Here is a 20,750-nt window from a genome sequence, read left to right as displayed (position 1 = left end):
TCAGGTGAATTAATTGATAAATTAATTCTAGATAAATTGGTTGACTTATTGTTTTAAGAGTTGTTTAATATGGGAAGACTATTATATGACTGTTTTGATCAGGCAATTTCTCTATTGGGTTGCTTGAATCAAAACTAAGGCTCTATGCAAGTTTCCCATGTTGAAAAACTAGGAAAACAACTTTGATCAGTGCAGACAGGTCGACCGGTCCGGTCAACCGGTTAGTGAAGACAGGTCGACCGGTGAGTTATAACGTCTCTGTCACCGGTCTACCGGTTGTAACGTAAAATGCATGCTGACGTGGCAAAATCGACTCTGGATGCGATTACAACTTTGGGAAACCTAATTATTACGGAAGTATGACTTCCTAAACACTATAAATAGCCTATTAAGTCACATTACTCATAAGATCACTTGAGAGATTTTTCGGAGGCTATTGATAAAAGATTCATGAGAGGAAAAATTGTTTAATTCTCAAGAACAATTTTTTCTTTGGCTTTCTTGTGATTGGAAGGAGATTAAGAATACCAAGAGGAGATTGAACGACGTGTGCCCACCCGCACTCTGATCGTGGAAACGAGAATAGCAAAGAAGACCAGTTGGTTGAGGCTCATTCGATTGCTGTTTGGAGCGCTTTGATCTGTCAGACGTGCAGTTTCCTAAATCTCAAAAGGTATGATTTAGATCTTTAGTATTTATGTTAGATAGCATCATGATCATGTTCTTGGTTGGCTTTGACGTTGATTAAATTTTTTAAATTCCACTGAGCAGTCGATGCCATTATTTTTCAACAATTGGTATCAGAGCCATGGTTATTTATTTATGATTATGCTATGTACATAGATTTGTGATCTAAAAATATCACTTTTATGCTTGAATTAATATTTTAGAGAGATGGCACTCTAGGGTTTCTATATTATGTTGTTATCATGAATATATGGTGAATGGATGATTAAATAATTATTATTTATAAATTATCAATAATTATTTATTGTTTAATTTTTACGCGTTATGGTTCCTTAGAGTTTAGAATGGTTGTATAGGAATTTGTTCATTACAATGTAATTAGATATGCGGCCTATCATCGCCGTTAGGGTTTATTTTATTTTCTTTAGTAGAAATTTTATAAACCGGAAAACGGTATAGGAATTTTTATGTAAAAAATTCTTGGAGGAGATTTATCAAGGATTTTCAAGATGGATCTTGAAGATGAAGGATATGAAGGTATCTAATTTTTCTTGGTTAATAAAATTGTTTTGTATTTTTTGAATAAATTGAAAAACTGCTTTGATTTTTGAAAATCTGGGTTACTATCGCACAGGCACCGGTCAACCTATCCGGTCGACCTGTTAGTGTAAGACGGTCGACCTATTGAGTATAATTACTCTGTCACCAGTCGACCGGACCTAACGTGACAGTATACAATTTTACAGTTTTTTGAGATTTTTTCAAGAAAACATAAAAAATAATTTTATGATAACCAGAATTTGATCGTGATGAAGAATTCAAGGACAACCGAGAAGATTCAAGATGAAGGATCGATATATGTTTCGATTATTCTTAGTAATCTTTATTTTTTCTTTTCTCTAGGTTGGAACCATAATATTACGGTTATTATTATTATGCTTGTTGCCTAGCTTAATTGCTTTGTATAATTGCATATAATATGATTTGCTATATATGTGATAACATGTCATGTAGAATAGAGAGTGCCGCTCATTAAAATTGTTCATGCATATTTGTTAACATAAAACTTTGTTTTCCAAAAGATTGAGTGGGTGAGGGTTTTTGAAGAAAAGACCCATGGCCTTCATCGTTGGTCCGCAGGTAACACATGGTGATACCGACCCCTAGGAAAGGATTCATTATGTACCGGTGTGGATCTCTGAGAGGATAATTTATTTGAGCATATTTTATGGTTGTACACCCCTAGGTGACAATTATAAAGTATGGATCAAATAGTTAAAACGATGGTTATACACTCAAGATTAATTTAATTATTAATCTCCCTTAGGAGCTCTGCTAATTAAATTAATGGCCAAAGAAAACGATTATCAATATATGCTGGACAGAGATTGATCCGGATAGTATATGATGGACAGAGATTGATCTGGATAGTATATGTTGATCAGAGGGGATCCGTGTTCCTAATTAAATTTTGCATGATCTCCCCTAGGAGACTTACAAAATTTTGAGTTGGGAATTATCGTTGTGAGGTTGTGATTTTTTCAAGGTTTTGACACACAAACATATTTGTTGCATTATAATATGTATATATGTTTGATTACTAAATGTTTATGCAAGTTTGCTTATACTAGATATATGAATGTTTATTGTAGATCAAAATGTCTTCTAGCGCATTATCATCGATACTTAATAAACACAATTTAACTGGCAAGAATTTTACCGATTGGAAAAGGAACCTAAAGATCGTCCTAACCTTTGAGAAACTGAATTTCGTACTGAATACACCTTGTCCTCCGGAGCCACCTGTTGATGGTCCTAATGAGGTTTTCGTAGCGTATCAACGTTGGAAGGACTCTGACGATATGGCTTGCTGTTATATGATGGCGAGTATGTCCACTGTGCTACAAGCACAATATGAAGATTACATAACTGCTCGTCAGATTATGGATAATCTTGAGGACATGTTCGGTGGCCAAGCCGCTGAAAAACGTCGGGAAGCCCTAAGTAACCTCATTAAGTGCAGACAGAAGGCTAGGTCTTCCATAAAGGAACATATGCTGAAGGTGATGGGCTATTTGGCTGAAGTTCTGACCAATGGGGCTGACAACGATGCTGAGTCTCAATTGACCATGATCTTTGGACATTATCGAAGGAGTATATTCCATTTAGGGCAACGTTCAATTTGAGCACTAGACGAAATATAACCCTGACAGAGTGAATGCAAGAACTCCAAAAGGTCGAGCGGATGATCAAGGGGTCGACTATTGTGGAGGCCAACTTTGCTGAGGCATCTTCCTCCAAACCCTCTCTAGGGAATGAAAAGAAGAAGCAAGTAGCTAAGAAGGAGAGTTCTTCAGTTCCGCCAAACAAGGGCAAGAACAAGAAGAAGAAGAACCCGAACAAGCTTAAGTGCTTTCATTGCGGGAAGGTGGGGCACATGAAGAAGAATTGCAAAGACTACCTAGCCGCTAAAGGCAAAGGAGGTGAGTGTGAGCTTTTGAGTGTGGAAGCATGTCTGGTTGAGGAATCCAGTGACAACTGGGTCATAGATTCTAGAGCAACTAATCATGTGTATGTTTCTCTATAGGGGTTCAAGCAAATGAGAAGTCTTCTAAATGAGAGCTTCACATTGAGGATGGGCGATGGAACACTAGTGTTGGCTGAAGCAGTGGGAGACGTCCATCTTTATTTTGATAGTTATAGGAGTTTATTTTTGTGAGACTGTTTTTATGTTCCTTAATTTAAGAGGAATCTTATTTCTCTTGCTTGTTTATTTAAGGATTCTTATTCAATTTCTTTTAATAATAAAGTTATGATTCGTAAAAACAAGTCTTTTATCTGTCATGGATGAATGCAAAATAATATATATTTTATCAAACCTAAGATGGACTCACTGCTAAACACTGAAGTTGTTAATAACTCTAAAAGGCTTAAAACTTCTCACTCTAATGAGACATATCTTTGGCATTTACGACTTGGTCACATTAGCCTTAACAGGATACAGAGGTTAGGAAAGGATGGACCTTTAAGTTCTTTAAAGGTTGAGTCCTTACCCCAATGTGAATCTTCTTTGGAGGGCAAAATGACCAAAAGACCATTTGGGTATAAGGGCAATAGGGTTGAAGATGTTCTTGAACTTATGCATAGTGATGTTTGTGGTCCCATGAACATCAAGGCAAGAGGAGGGTATGAGTATTACGTCACTTTTATCGACGATTACTCAAGATATGGTTATGTGTACCTCTTGCGCCATAAAAGTGAAACTTTTGATAAATTCAAGGAGTTTCGGGCTGAGGTGGAAAAGCAACTGGGTAAACCCATAAAGGCACTTCGATCCGATCAAGGTGGAGAATACCTCTCTGATGAGTTCACTGGATACTTATTAGAGAATGGGATTCTATCCCATTTAACTACACCTAGCACTCCACAGTAGAATGGTGTAGCTAAGAGAAGAAATATGACATTGTTGGACATGGTACAGTCCATGATGAGTTATTCGACATTGCCTATATCTTTATGGGGATATGCTTTACAAACTGCATGTTATCTTCTGAATAACGTGTCAACAAAGTCGGTTCCTAAAAACTCTTCACGAGTTGTGGACAAGCATGAAGACATCTTTAAACCATATTCGCATATGGGGATGTCCTGCACATGTCCTAGACAAGGAAGCGAACAAGTTAGAAGCACGTTCAGAAGTGTGCATTTTTGTAGGTTATCCGAGACGGATGAAAGGGGATTATTTCTATAACCCCAAGGAAAATAAAGTCGTGGTTTCAACGAATGTAACATTCCTTGAGGAAAGTTACATGAACGACTTTAAGCTTCATAGCAAAATGGTGCTTGAGGAAATGTCGAGTGACTTGGTCATACTGACTGTTCCTTTAGAAACCGGTCCAATCAGAGTAGAAAAGGAAACCCAACAACAACCTAAGAGGCTTCGGCGTAGTGGGAGGATCAAACATGAACCTGAGAGATTCATGGCTAATGGAGAAATCTTTTTGGCAGAATCTCTGGAACATGACAGAGATCTTTATACTTACAAAGAAGCTATGGAGGATGTTGATGCAAACCTCTGGACAGAGAGGGACGAAAGGGGATTATTTCTATAACCCCAAGGAAAATAAAGTCGTGGTTTCAACGAATGCAACATTCCTTGAGGAAAGTTACATGAACGACTTTAAGCCTCGTGGCAACATGGTGCTTGAGGAAATGTCCAGTGACTTGGTCATACCGACTGTTCCTTTAGAAACCGGTCCAATCAGAGTAGAAAAGGAAACCCAACAATAACCTAAGGGGCTTCGGCGTAATGGGAGGATCAGACATGAACCTAAGAGATTCATGGCTAATGGGGAAACCTTTTTGGCAGAATCTCTGGAACATGACAGAGATCCTTATACTTACAAAGAAGCTATGGAGGATGTTGATGCAAACCTCTGGACAGAGAGGGACGAAAGGGGATTATTTCTATAACCCTAAGGAAAATAAAGTCGTGGTTTCAATGAATGCAACATTCCTTGAGGAAAGTTACATGAACGACTTTAAGCCTCGTAGCAAAATGGTGCTTGAGGAAATGTCGAGTGACTTGGTCATACCGACTGTTCCTTTAGAAATCGGTCCAATCAGAGTAGAAAAGGAAACCCAACAACAACCTAAGGGGCTTCGGCATAGTGGGAGGATCAGACATGAACCTGAGAGATTCATGGCTAATGGGGAAACCTTTTTGGCAGAATCTCTGGAACATGACAGAGATCCTTATACTTACAAAGAAGCTATGGAGGATGTTGATGCAAACCTCTGGAAAAGCCGAGATGAAATCTATGGATTTTAATCTAGTCTGGGAACTTGTAGATCTTCCTAATGCGATTAAGCCCATTGGGTGTAAATGGGTCTACAAGAGAAAGAGAAATGCAGAAGGAAAGGTCGAAACCTATAAGGCTAGACTGGTAGCTAAGGGATACACGTAAAAAGAGGGAATCGACTACGAGGAAACCTTTTCACCTGTAGCCATGCTTAAGTCCATTCACATTCTCTTATCCATTGCGGCTGCTCTTGACTACGAGATCTGGCAAATGGATGTCAAGACGGCGTTCTTGAACGGCCATCTTGAGGAAAGTATCTATATGGTACAACTAGAAGGCTTTGGGGCTAAGGGTCAAGAGGGAAAAGTTTGCAAGTTACTGAAATCCATTTATGGATTAAAGCAAGCTTCCCGTTCTTGGAACAAAAGATTTGACCAAGTGGTCAAGACTTTTGGATTCCAATAGAATATGGATGAACCTTGTGTTTATAAGCATATTCAAGATGGAAAAGTGGTTTTTCTACTGTTATATGTTGATGATATTCTACTCATTGGCAATGATGTAGGGCCTTTGTCATCAGTCAAAGTTTGGCTTACCAAACAGTTTGACATGAAGGACTTAGGTGAAGCTAATTATGTTCTGGGCATTCGAATCTTAAGAGATCGAAAGAACAAAATGATAGCTCTCTCTCAAGCTTCATACATAGATAAAATTCTCGAGAAGTATGCAATGCAAAATTTTAAGAAAGGTAGGCAACCATCTAGGTCTGGAATTACTCTTTCGAACAGTGATTGTCCCAAGACATCTGAGGAAAGAGAATACATGGCAAAGGTACCTTATGCTTCGACGGTCGGGAGCCTTATGTATGCAATGCTTTGTACTCGACCGGACATTTGCCATGCGGTCAGGATTGTAAGTCGATATCAGTCGAATCCAGGACCTAACCACTGGGTTGCGGTCAAGCATATATTCAAGTATCTTCGGAGGACTAGAAATTATATGCTGATATATTCTGGGGAGGATTTGACACCTCTAGGATATACAGATTTAGATTTTCAATCCTGTTTGGATTCTAGGAAATCGACTCCGGGTTCTGTCTTTACTCTGGGAGGTGGTTCCGTCGTTTGGAGGAGTGTCAAGCGAACTTGCACTTTTGACTCAATGATGGAAGCCGAGTATGTCGCAGTTAGTGATGCTTCAAAAGAAGCAGTGTGGCTCCGTAAATTTCTGATGGATCTTGAAGTAGTTCCTAGTGTGGATAAGCCATTGAGACTATACTGTGATAACAGTGCGGCAATAGCTAGCACCAAAGAACCAAGATATCAGAAAATGAGTAAGCACATAGACAGGAAGTATCACGTGATAAGAAGCTTTATTGAAGCAGGGCGTGTGAAAATATGCAAGATCGCGTCGGAAGACAATATGGCTGACCAGTTCACGAAGGCCCTGCCGGCTAAGGTCTTCGAGAAGCATGTCGAGGCTATGGGGATGTGTAGCATGTCACATTTACTCACTTAAGTGCAAGTGGGAGATTGTTAGCGTTTATGCCCTTAGGAATAAATGTAACAATATTCTTTGAGACATTTTGACTATTAATAAAGATTTGTTTATTTCATATATCTATGTATTGTCCTCTTTATGTTCATAATAGTTGAATGTATGATAAGCAAACTGAAAGTCTGAGACTGTCATTCTAAGCAAACTGCAAGTTTCCCGTGTTGAAAAACTAGGAAAACAACTTTCGTCAGTGCAGACAGGTCGACCGGTTAGTGAAGATAGGTCGACCGGTGAGTTATAACGTCTCTGTCACCGGTCTACCGGTTGTAACGTAAAATGCATGCTGACGTGGCAAAATCGACTCTGGATGCAATTACAACTTTGGAAAACCTAATTATTACGGATGTATGACTTCCTAAACACTATAAATAGCCTATTAAGTCACATTACTCATAAGATCACTTGAGAGATTTTTTGGAGGCTATTGATAAAAGATTCCTGAGAGGAAAAATTGTTTAATTCTCAAGAACAATTTTTTCTTTGGCTCTCTTGTGATTGGAAGGAGATCAAGAATACCAAGAGGAGATTGAACGACGTGTGCCCACCTGCACTCCGATCGTGGAAACGAGAATAGCAAAGAAGACCAGTTGAGGCTCTTCTGGTTGCTGTTTGGAGCGCTTTGATTTGTCAGACGTGCAGTTTCCTAAATCTCAAAAGGTATGATTTAGATCTTTAGTATTTATGTTATATAGCATCATGAACATGTTCTTGGTTGGCTTTGACGTTGATTAAATGTTTTAAATTCCGCTGCACACTCGATGCCACTATTTTCCAACAACAACACCATAGAGCTGAGGAAGCAACATGGGAGCTTGAAACAACGATGCAGGAGCATTATCCGCTTCTGTTTGCACTTTAAGGTAAGTCCTAATTTCGAGGATGAAATTCTTTAAGGGGGGTAGAGTTGTAACACCCCGGAGAATTAAATGTGATTAATTAAGGTAATTGAGATTTATTAGTGTGCCTTATCTAAATTAATTAATTGGTTATTAATTAATAAATGTTTCTAACGTGTAATTTAAATAATTCCAAGGTATTTAAATATTCTCAGTAATTTTATTTTAACCCAGAAGTGTTTATGGGCGCATTTCTGGACTATCGTTTTAAATTTTGTGACACTTGTCCATTTTCTTTTTTTTTTCCTTTTTCTTTTCTCTTCTTTCCCTTTTTCCTCTTTCCTTCCCATGCACTCTCTCTTTCTCTCTCTCACTCTCACTCTCGTTCTCACTCTCTCTCCCTCTTCCGTTCAAAAATCTCCCATTTTGCCTCAAATCAAAACCGGATTCGAACCAAGGAAAGATTTAAAAAAGTTTTCAACATCAAGAGAAGAATTCGAGGTAAGATTACTGAAAGAACCTTTCTTGAATCTCGGATTTTTCATATTTCAAAACTTATTTTGGTTCAAAACGGATTTTGATGGATTTTGAGTAAAACTAGGGTAGAAATTAGAGATCTTAGGTTCTTTGGACTTGTTTTAGGACCTAGAACCCGGATCTAGTGGTTGTCCCTTAAGATATTTTAATTTGGGACTGGATTTATAGGTTTTCTGACTGATTTTGTAAGTTTTCTCGCACTAGTGTTCTTCACCGGTCGACCTGTGTGGTCGCCCGGACTATACTGAGGCCACCAGTCGATCTGTCCGGTCGACCGGATTGCACACCACCGGTCGACTGGTGGTGTTGCACTGCTCTGTCACCGATCAACCGGTGTACACAGGGTTTGACCCTGTTTGGCCTAAAATTGCTGTTTTGACCTCTGTTTTCGAGGAGGACCCAAATTAGCTTCACTTGGGGACCTAGAGTAGATGGATTAGCATCTTTAATCCATGTTTTGAGATTGAAAACCCTTGGAATGATAATTTGAAACATGAAATGGTTTGTGGAACCGGTAATTGAATTATGGCACAATAATAGGAAATCAAAGGATATGATTGAGTCTAAATTACTTTAGGTATGAGATTTGGAATCCTAAAGTATTGTCTTATAACAGTGATAGCTGAGGACTCGGATTGAGTGGCTTGAGGAAGCGGGAGCCGGAACAGTGCACCGCTAGCCACAGGTTTGATAATTACGAGGTAGGATTTCTATCCCCTTTTCCTTGTGAGCCTGATTTTCAAAAAGAGTTTTGGCCTTGCAAATGTTTTAAAGAAAGGGGCATGTTTGCGAAAGAAAAATATTTGAAAAACCGTGGCTTGTTGTAGTTCACGGAATCCATGGCTTGTTGTAGTACATGGAACCCATGGCTTGTTATAGTTCATGGGGCCCACGGCTTGTGTAGTTCGTGGGATTATAATAATGATTTCAGAAAGTTTATTGAATGATTTCTTAAGGAAAGAGATCTTGCGAACCGGTAAACTGGCTGATGGCCAAGATAGGATGTGGAGAGTGCATCCTTGGGGGCAGGACCCGAAACCCAGGGGGTATGGCTTGTGCACGTGGTTGTGTAAGTAATTTGTATAAATTACTTGCTGATGCCTGTAATACGGTGATTTTCAGTTATATTTCCTTTGAGAAAAAAGATGTGAGGTCCCGGCTGTTGTGTCTGGACTGAATGTCTTATTTTATTTATTCATCCATTTATTTATTTACTCGCTCATTTATTTATTCATTTATTTATAAAGTTGTTTCAAATTATATCATACTGGGCCTTTTGCTCACGTTTTCCATTATTTTCGTGCGCTTAGCCCCTAATCGAGCTCCACGTCCAAAAAATTTTATCTTATACAATAATTCCTTCGACAAATTTCCTAGTCATGACATAAGTGTTGAGGTCAGATTTCATATTTTGTCTCTCACCTTACACGTAGCAACTCATGCACTAAAAGGTCAATAAACGAGTCCCTGTGACACCTCAGACAGACTGAAATGACTTATCTAGTGGTCACTCCCATCAGTCAACCCCACGAGTTGACAAACAGTTTTGGACATAAAGTCACGAGAGAATATCCTCAAGACATTCCAAATACGGAATTCGGCAATAGAATCAACTGGAAAAGGAAAGAAATTAACTACTCGAGCTAGAGGAATTAATGAGGAAAAAGGTCAACGGTCGACTTAGGCCGCATCTTGTACTACAAATACAAGGCATGTAGATGTCTTCTGGGACAAACATAACGTCTTCTTTAGGAAGCACACGCTATCACGCTCACTTACATAACACTTTTCCATTATTTACTTTATTTTCCAACATACATTTCTCTCGCATCCCATTGTTCTCTCAACGACTGATTGTAACGCTTTTTAGCATCCATAGTGAAATCATCAGAGTCCTACAGTAGACGTACTCTAAGTTACCCAGACAGCCACTATAAATTTATGTGTCTTTTTAATTATTTTTCGTTACTTTCACTTTTACTAACGCTCTCATTCTCGTAACAAATCAATATCCCTAATCGATGCTCCTAACTTGGTCATTGGCTCTTGATTTCTCTAATTGTATATTTCATCTTCTGCAATAAGAAATACATGTTCTAAGAATCCATTCTCAAAGAAATACGTTTTCAGAGATGGGATGAATGAGTAAAAGAAGAGCAAAAGAAAATGTGGGAAGGATGGGGGGGAGGGTGTGAGGGTAGAGGGTTGGGTTCGGGGGGTGGGGGAGAGAGAGAAGCTCAACATTGCTTTTTTTTTTTCATTTGCTTTTCTGTTTAGTCTATACTTTCCCTCAAAATATTCTCTTGTGCTTATATGAAAGTATGAATATAAATATGATGCTTGTTAACATTCAGATATTGTTGCTCTAGCCTTGTTATTTGGAACACTTTAATCGATTCACTCCTTTTATGTGTATCCCTTTACTACCATTCCAGCATGATAGGTTTTGACCTTTTGTATCCACGTTTCTCTTCCTCTTATAAACTCATTTACACCCAATAGGTTATATCCCATCAAGAAGATCTACCAGTTCCCAGACTTGATTAGAATTCATTGGTTCCATCTCAGCGTTCATAGCTCTAGTCCATCCAATTGGTTTTACATTTCATTTGAATTGGGATGTCAAAACTTTTTGTTGAACGTTTTTTTTCGACACTAATTTAATAATCACGTTAAAATGAGGCATATTGAAACAATTTTATAAGAGGGCATCTTGTTAAAATTAAATGTTTAGAGGGTAAATTGCTAAAGACATACAATTTAAAGATTAGTTTCAAGATTAACAATAATATCAATATTTTTCTTAAATTTTTATGTGGAAAAAAATCGAGGGTGGAGACATTAAACGAAATCTAGGATTTGGCCGAAAGGGCATTCACATTAAGTTCTCCAAGAAGTAGATTTGACTGATACAATAGCTAGTACTTGTTTTCACGTATCAAATTCAAATGTGACCGCGGCAGCGAGGTTCGACAACTTCTATTGCGACGGTAACCTTCAACATAGATCCACTGTTCATATTTTAAGGTAAAGCAAACCACACTCAAGTCATTTTTAAAGCATCATCCTCCATGTAATATGTATTTCATATTTATAAGTTACTAAATTCATATTATTAGTGGGATTTGGAGAAACCTTTAATTTAACCTGTTGGCCAAATCGAGACCATAAAAAATATTATTTTATCGTGATTATTAATTTATCACAAATTAAGTTATAGGGTTTTTACTGTATTACAAACACTAAAAAAAAGATGCATAATAGTTAGCATAATATCATAAAAATCCCAATATTATAACATCGGAGAACGATAGTTGTACTCGTAGTGGCCACAGTAAACTGACCTACATCAATCATGGCATCACATAAGACATTATTTTATATAGTCCGCATTATCCACTTAGTCTACCCTTTGTACCTAATTTTCCGAAATCTTCATAAAAATACATATTCATACCCATCTTCACAGATTCTCCGACTTTAAACGACTCGAAAATGAACTAATAACCATTTTCACCTTTGAATCTATTCGCCTTCTCATTGTAAAACTCTGTCAATCCTTTCCTCATCTTAGCCACAATATCGCCAACTTCCGCCTTACTTGCCTCTTCAACTACCACGGGAAACCCCAAATGAGATTTCCGATGGCAGCTTCTGGCACCGGCGGCACCATTCTCATGTGCAAGTTCACAGTTTGGTAAAATAGCAACGGTTTTAAGCACCCTGTTGTGGATTGACAAGCTGCGATAGCACATCTCAAGAAAATTGCAGAAACAAGTTCAATAGTTGTGGGGACAAGTTGTGGAACTCCACTGCCAATTTTCGCTTTCAGATTGGCCAACTTTGAGACATCAAACACGAACCTCTTTGTGATGAAACTTTCACCTGGGGCTTCCAACCTGCCCTCGATAGACGGATCCGTTGTGGGTCGCATCATAGACGCTCCGATGAATTCTGGATGCACAACTTCATCATGATCACGAGCCATGGCTGCCCAGCTCTTGATGAATTCACACATAGATGATGCGTCTGCAATCTTGTGAGAGGCGCAAACAGAAACAGCAGTTCCTCCACATTTGAGAACCGTCAGTTGAATGAGCAAAACTACTTTCCCGACTAACTCAGCACCTTTAGGAACACTAGTGGGAAGAAGGTGGCTAAAAAAGTTTGGATCAGGTTCCTTGACGAAGTCAAAGAGCTGGCAATTGATCCGGGCTTCTATGAAATAAGCTCCCCCATCGCTGCACTCGATGCAGGTGTTGTCTTTTAACCTACCCGCAAATGGATAGAAGTGTACTAAAGTTTTGGACAGTGAATTTTGTAAGGAGTTTTAGTTCTCCAAATGAGCTGTGGAAGAAGAATCAATGTTCTGGTTATAACAGAGACATTTCTTGGCTGATCAAACATTAAAGGCTCGTTCACTTCACTGATTCGAATTTGTAATTCGAGTTGAGATGTCATTTTATGTGAGAGTTTTTTACTGTAGCAAAAAAGTTAGATATGACTGTTTCTGAAAATTTTTTACTGTAAAACGAGTTATCTAAATATAATCTTATCCACCAAGATTGATGGATCACAGTACAACTTTAGCAAGTGTAGTGGTTTGGATTTTGTCTTCTTTTTTTCCCTTTTTTGGGAAGTGGTTGGCTTTTAGGTGTGGATCGCAGCAGTAAAAGTATATAAAACACGGGTTAATTAAGAAGGAAAAACTTTAAATAATTATGCAAATAAGTGCTTTAGTTATGAGATGTCACTACAAGAAAATTCTTCTTCAATAACTGACGAAAAATGCTGTTAAACTATTAACATAGCTTTTTACCAAACGTTAATTCAGCCGATGCCATTAAAAGTATATAGCTCTTATAACGTTTTTTAATTGCTATCTAAACGCTGTAGAAAGCTCATCTATATCTTTTCTGACTAGCTATGTTTTAGTTTCTATTGCAGTTTTTAATAGCTATTAAGTATCTGTTAATTTTTAAAATCAATATACAAGTCCATGCATCTTTGTTAGCTATTTGAAATTGCGTATAGCCAGAAATCATTTGACAACTATTTAACGTCTTAAAATTAGAACTTCAAATGAATAATGCACTGATATACTATTATGTATGATGCTGATGCTGAATTTTAAAAGTACACCAAATAGTCAAATACCACCTTCACTATATAATTCGCTAATCCATACAATAAGGAAACTTATCAATCCATACTACTGCTTTCAACTTGCCAACTATTTGTTCACAATATACGAAGTACATAGCAAGTCTAGAAAACAAAAGAACCAAACGCTAGCTAGCTATTAGAGGGAATGTGACTAGTCGTCAAATTTTTCGTAAGTTAGAAATTTCACCAATCTTCATTCATTTTGTGCTTCAACTTTTGCAAAACTCCATCCAACAATTGAACAAAAGGCATGTTCAGTTCGTTGATTCGAGTTGAGATGTGACTTTATGTGAGAGCTTTTTACTGTAGCAAAAAAGTTAGATGTGATTGTTTCTAAAAGTTTTTTACTGTAGCAAAACTCGAATTCTAAACTCGAATCGGCGAAATGAACGAGGCCAAAGTATGTATTGACCTGTAGGAAATAACAAAAACTAACAAAATAACAAATGAACACATGCTAAATCAAAATTCTAAAAAAATAGTTTCTAGGCAACTAGTGGAAGGTAAAAGCGTCAAATCCATAAGCACAAATAGATCAAATAGATGACAATACGTAAAACAAGAGACACACTGATTAAATTATCTCACAACCAAGACAGACAAACGCATGTTTAGAATGATAAACATTATGCAAATTATAAGTATCATTTCATTGAACATTATAGATATAGATTTACCAAGACAAACAATAATTATTTAAAGACAAACCTAAAGTCTTGTCTTGAAGACCAAAGTGGATTTGTAGAAATAGATGTTGCAGCTTCAGCATCAAAAGCAGCTATCATATTAGCACTAACTGAAAGTTGATGCTAGTGTATTCTATAAATCTAACACATCCAAGCACAATAGGAACTCATTAGTTAATGGAACAAGAACCAAATTAAAAGAGAAAAAAAATAAAAGCTTTAAAGCGAACTGAAAACTTCCTCAGGAATGAAGAGTGCATCACCTGCACAGAGAATAACCTTCCGTGAGTAATCATGGATTTATAACTCACCATCCCACACTTTGAGACTCAAGGGACTCAAGATCAAATTCCACTGCGTTAAATTAATCTGCACAAAAGAATATCCGTAGAAGATTGTTGATTTTCAAAAGCATCACTAATCTTTCAGTAAACCACATCTAATTGAATAGTTCACTTCACTCAATGAAAACATGCAAGATTGCAACATGAATGCAAATTCTCCAACATCTTTCCTTATGCTTTAAGTGGCTATTTGAATATGGTATGGTTACAGACCAATATGGAAATTTTTAAACTTCAAAGGATTCGAAAATTGTCCACACTCCACTGCAATTTACAAGTACAAATGAAGGTCAATTGCTCATTTTTGGTATCTCAATGCAGTCGCCCTCTTTCCAAATCTGTATTGGGCTACTGGACGAGCCAAGAAGCTTCCCATTTTCATCAAATAGACTATAATGTGCATCAACTTTTAACAGGTCTAATGTCTGAATATTCAAATTAATTAAGCACAATACGATATAAGAAAGAACAAAATTTGTTTCTTCAAAAAAAGAAACGAAAGTTAAGGTTCAATCTTGGCACAGTTGTACATTGTCTTGTGATGATGAAATGGGAATTACAACCACCTCTCTCTCCAACCTTTAGAAGTGTCTTTTAATCGAGAGAGAAAAGGACAAATCGAACAATATCATGGAAATTAACACACTTTTCAAAACATCAGGCAAAAATATGACGCAAGCCAAGAACGAGACTAAAGCATTAATACTCTGAAATGCAAGTCAAAATATATTATCGAGCTATTGATCTTAATCTCAGAAAATACAAAATTTCAGAAAGTCTAAACACAAAAATGCACAAACAAAAACACATTCAATGTTTAAAATAGAACATTTAATCTTAAACGTAGAACTTACGAAGATTCAAAAATCCAAACACAGAAAGGCAAGAGAGAAACAAACATTTCAATGCATATTACAACTGTCGAACCACAAACAACGAATCAAAAAACTCATCAAACAAACCACAGCCAAATTATTATTCTTAATCTTAAAACTTACGAGTCAAAAGTCCAAACAAAGAAATGCAGAGGAAAAAGGAAAGAAAAAAGAAAAACCGCAGTCAAGCAATTAATTGTAATCGCAGAACATACGAAGGTTCAAAAATCCAAAACACATTAGAAAGGCAAGAGAAAGAAACAAATGTTTCAATGCATTTCCACAAAAGAAAACCGCAGTCCGACAATGAAATCTGCGCAATTTCCACAATCCAAACACACATAAATGCATCGGAATGAGAGATAAATTAGAGGTAGAGACCTGCACTAGCGCTGCCGGTGCTGACGTCGACAACAAGGAAAACACGTAAACACATAAATCATAAAAATGAAAACACATAAACACATAAATCAAAAATCCACAATGAAGTGGATTCTCCGAACATGAAAAAAAAATTTATTTGCGGAAGAAATGAGGAATACCTAAAAAGCTGAAACGGAGCTGAGAATCTCACTTCCCGAAGGCCGAAGGCCGAATTTGACGAGGATGAAGAAGAAGAAGACTTCACGAAAAATAAACAGAAACCATACTCCTAAATCTCCCTCAAATCCAAACCATATTCGTAAACACAGATTAAACCATCGAAACGAAAACAAAAAAACAAAAAATGGACAAGGAAAATACTTGAAGTCAATCTGCCGAATGTAAGAAATCTGACTTCCCGAAGGCTGAATTTGAGGAAGAAATGAGAAGAACAAGCCTTCACGAAGGCCGACCTGACGAAGAAATGAGAAGGACACGACTTCTCCAAGGCCGAATCTTAAGGAGAGATGACGGAGATGAAAGAAGAAGAAGAAGAAGAAAAAGAAAAAGAAGCGAAGAATAAGCAAGGCCGTAAGGGTGGGTGACTTCTGAGAGAACGAGAGGGTCACCGTGAAGAGAAGGAGCAGCGGTGGAGAGAAGCGAACCAGCGGCGGTGGAGAGAAGAGAACCAGCGGCGGTGGAGAGAAGAGAACCTAGCTTCACTTCAGCGTGGAGTGAAAAAATGAGAGAAGAAAACTAGAAAAGGCAGCGTGGAGTGAAAAAATGAGATAAGAAAAAAAATGAGAGAAAAACAAAAAGGGGTGAATGAGCAGCAAAACGTGAAATTTGAGCGGCAAAACGTGAAATTTGGGGGGGGGAAATTTTCACTACCCGCCCAACTTGTTTCTAATGTGTGTACTTATATATATTTAAATATATAAAATATAAATCCGCTAAAATTTCAAAAAAATTTAATATATATAAATATATATAATAACTATTTTAAAACGCTGTTATATATATATGCAAGATAACGTTTTAAATGACCATTCTGTTGTAGTGTAGTGTGTGTGCATCCATATACATATTACTTTACATATATTCTTATTCTAACCTCTCCGAATATTCTATGTAGAATTGCTATTTTATTGCAGACCAACTTTCTTAGAGCATGTTTGGTAAAATAGTTCAAACCGGAGTTCAAATGGTACTAATTTTTTTTCATAAAAATTTTAAATTTTTATCCAAACTATCCTATTACTTTTAAGTCGACAATAAGGGGCCTCCAAAGAGTAAAAAGACACGTGTGAAACCAGCCTTCTGCAGCCCATTCTACGAGTACAACCAAGTTAATAAAAACAACTTTACATTTAGTACGACAAACGTGGTTTCTAGGTCCTTGAAATAAGCCAAAAGCAAAAGGAATGCCTGCCCCTTGTTTTTCTAAACCTAAACTTTGTGATGGATTAGTTAATGTGGATGGTGAACTGCTCTATTTTAATATGACCCTGATAATGAAACGAACGAGGGTTCAACAATTTAAATTGGAGAGATTTGAACTCTTATAATTAGAACTGTAAAATTTAAATTATGATGATTTAAACTGTGATCTGACTTGTTATTTGAATATGCAAATATATTATAATTTAAATTGAGAATAAAATTCGAACTATATTTAGATAAAGCGTTAAAAATTATCATTAGAATTTTATAACAAATCTTATAAAACTTCGTTATAAAACTTCATTACAAATCTTATAAAATTTCCACTACCCGCCGAACTTGTTTCTAATGTGTGTACTTATATATATTTAAACATATAAAAAATAAACCCGCTAAACTATTTTAAAACGCTATTATATATATTTAAGATGATATTTTTTTAAAAACGCTATAATCAACAGTTATGAAATGACCACTTTGTTGAAATGACCATTCTCTGTAGAATTGATATTTTAATGCAGACCTAACCTTCTTAGAGCATGTTTGGTAAAAAAGTTCAAACCCCGATTCAAATTGTAGAGATTTAAACTTTTTTAGTTAGAATTGTAGAACTTGAACTGCGGTGATTTAAACTATGATTCGAATTATTGTAAATAAATTGTAGTTTGAATTGAAAATAAAATCTAAACTGTGTTTAAATAAAGTGTTAAAAACTGTCATTAGAGTTTTGTAATAAACATTATAAAACTTCACTATAAATGACATCAAAAAATATTTCCCAGTGTTGTGCTCAACCGCAAAAAGATTTGAATTGTTGTTTAAATCTTTTACCCGAAGAAGGGCTAATTGCTTTAGCTGACAGCGACTAACTTTTTCACTTAAAATAATGAAAAGATGCTTCATTAAAATCCTTCAATGACAAAAACCAGGGATAAAAATCCATCCAAGGACAAAGAAGTACTGGATCTCACATAAGCAACCGTTTAAATCTTAATGGCCTCTGTAAACAATTTTATTGTTTACAATTTTGTGAGGTTACAATCCTTGTAGTATAATAGTTTTCTTTTTTTTTTTCTCTTTTTTTTTTTTTTTTTGGGTTGTTTTTTTTTTTTTTTTTTTAAAATTTTTTTGGTGTAGGTTGGCAACCACTTTTTTTTTTCTCTCAATAAATATTTCACTTTATCGAAAGAGATGAACTATTTCTCCATTTGTGTCGTCAGAAATTCCATAATATACTCTAGCCACTTTGATTTTTTAATTTTGGACATTGACAAACCACCAATCGCTCAAACGATACTGCTTGATTCCGCCGGTTTGTATTAATCATCAATCCGCAAAATGCATTGAAGATGTCAAGAATGTTTCCTTCTTTTTAGTAATGAAATGAAAACAATTTTTATTTTAAAGAAAAAATAATGGTTGTTGAGGCCAAATTTCATACCTCATTTCTCATCATATACATGTCAACACACCTATCGGAGAATGGAGCCGAATCACGAAATCCGTTGCTAAAAATGACCCGCTAGTCATCAGTAGGATCAGCTGCCCGAACGATCAATCCAGTGGTCCGCTATCTGAATGACCAGTCCAGTCGTGGGGCTGCCAGCTTAGCATTTGTCACGTCCCGAAGTAGGGATTAGTGACGTGGAGACTTATCTAGAAATTAAACCTGATTAAGAAAGTAATTAAGCACTTGAAATTATTGAAATCAGAAACTATCAGGAAATTTCTAAACAAGCCCCTCATTTGAAGAAAACTAAATTACAAGAAGATTTTGGGGATTTTCTCAAATATCCCGATAAAACAAGTTTCAAACTAGTCTCTAGCATCATCCAGTCCACAGGATACCAATTTGTACATACATGAGCAAACAAAGAAAAGGATATAGACATCAATCCATAGTCTGGAAATATTTAAAGTTTACACTTCATGAATATATACAAGCCTTACATTGATTCAAGAATAGAGGTAAGTACAATTCCCTTCACTTGAACCTCTTAGCCAAGGGTTTTCGGCGGTAGCAACCTACTCATTTACTCAGCGCTACTTCTTACGTCGCCTGGGAGGGGTTAAAGCATAGAAACAGAAGAAAAATGAGTAGAAGACCCAGCAGAAATTTTTTTTATAAAACTTTAGAAAATTAAAAGAAAACTTTATAAATGAATAGAAATGCACAGTCCGACACATCAGCTGGAACCAAGCATCCTTTTTCTCAAAGGAAACATAAACTAAAATTCCAGATTACACGTATTAGCAAGTACTTTATAACTATGATAAATTACTTGCACAACCACAAGCACAAGCCTTACCACCATCGTAGTGGCTCGGTCTGGGTTTCGAGTCCTGCCTCCAAGGATACGATCTCCATATCTTGTCTAGACCATCAGCGGATTTACCAGTTCGCAAAATATCTCGTGTTTAAGAAATATCTTTTTATTAAATTTCAATTCAAATCGTTCATAATCCAATGTCAACATTCATGCTATTTTCTTCAAAATCATTTTTCTTTATCAAACATGTTTTGTCTTTAAAACATTTTCATTGGCCAAATCACTTAAAACATGGGTAACAAGGATAGGGATAAGAATATCATACCTCTTGGATACCAAACCTGTGGCTAACTTGTCATCACTCTAGCATATGTTTTCTTTAATGCTTCAATACTCGATCTTCTCTACTAGCTTTATCACAGAAGTAATGTTTTAGGATGTAATTTTTATTCCTAAAACAAATTAAGCTCAATCATGTCTAATTGTTTCCTATTAGTGTGCCTTGACACAACTCAAGTTTAACAAACAACTTTACAATTCAATTTGGGGTTCTTTAAAACTGAAATTCAATCCATTAGTTTGGTTTTTCCCCTTTGAATTTCGACTTAAAAACAAGTTTTTAAAGAAATTTCGACAGCATGCTGACAGAATTAGGGGAAATCCCAAAATTGCAATTTGAACCCAATTTCAAAATAAATCCTCCAGAAATCATTAAAACCAGTTTCCAATTAATTCAACAAGCCTAATAACTTAAAAAACCCCCAAATTCTCCAACAACAATTATTCAAATCCAAACCCTAACTCAAAATTTTTCAAATCTAATAAATTCTCCAGTCAATAATTCAAATTAAAGTATGGGATTTCAAGAAATTCGTACCTCAAATAAAGTGGAAGGGCTGTGGGAAGAAAGGAAAAAGGGAAAAGAAAAGTAAAGAGAAGGAAGAGAGAAAAACAAAAGGAAGAAAGGAAAAAAAAAACAGAAAAAGGGGAAAAGAAAAATATGTTAAAGGATATTTAAAAGGAAAGCAAACCAAGTGTATTTTTAGAACTTTTAGGGTGAAATTTTTAAAACCGAAAAGTAGTTAAAACTTCTTGAAAGTAACTTAGAAATGAAAGTTTAATGATATGATTAATTAATAAAATCAGTATTAGACACATTAATATACCACAATTAATATAATTAA

At 36.3% G+C, this 20,750-nt stretch overlaps 2 protein-coding genes across 2 annotated transcripts; one reads left to right on the top strand and one right to left on the bottom strand.

The window, feature by feature from the left end:
* Positions 1-1,803: 1,803 nt before the first annotated feature.
* On the top strand, positions 1,804-2,873 carry LOC112090734. The gene is made up of 2 exons (XM_024162760.1): positions 1,804-1,827; positions 2,340-2,873. The coding sequence occupies exons 1-2, from the start codon at positions 1,804-1,806 to the stop codon at positions 2,871-2,873; spliced, it is 558 nt and encodes a 185-aa protein (XP_024018528.1).
* A 9,159-nt stretch (positions 2,874-12,032) lies between these two features.
* Positions 12,033-12,743, bottom strand: LOC21389701 (vinorine synthase; the record flags this gene model as incomplete). The annotated part of the gene is made up of 1 exon (XM_024162759.1): positions 12,033-12,743. A coding segment is annotated over one exon (711 nt), but the record flags the coding sequence as incomplete, so codon positions are not given.
* Positions 12,744-20,750: the final 8,007 nt, after the last annotated feature.

This window comes from Morus notabilis, unplaced genomic scaffold, assembly GCF_000414095.1.
Source record: "Morus notabilis unplaced genomic scaffold, ASM41409v2 Scaffold1522, whole genome shotgun sequence".
Classification (NCBI taxonomy): Eukaryota; Viridiplantae; Streptophyta; class Magnoliopsida; order Rosales; family Moraceae; genus Morus; species Morus notabilis.
This window is presented reverse-complemented; position numbering and strand designations above follow the sequence as displayed.

Excerpts from the sequence above, each read along its gene's own strand:
- LOC112090734 (XM_024162760.1), top strand. The coding sequence starts at position 1,804 with ATGGCCTTCATCGTTGGTCCGCAG. Across the intron at positions 1,828-2,339 it reads CCTTCATCGTTGGTCCGCAG|ATCAAAATGTCTTCTAGCGC; the intron begins GTAACACATGGT and ends TGTTTATTGTAG.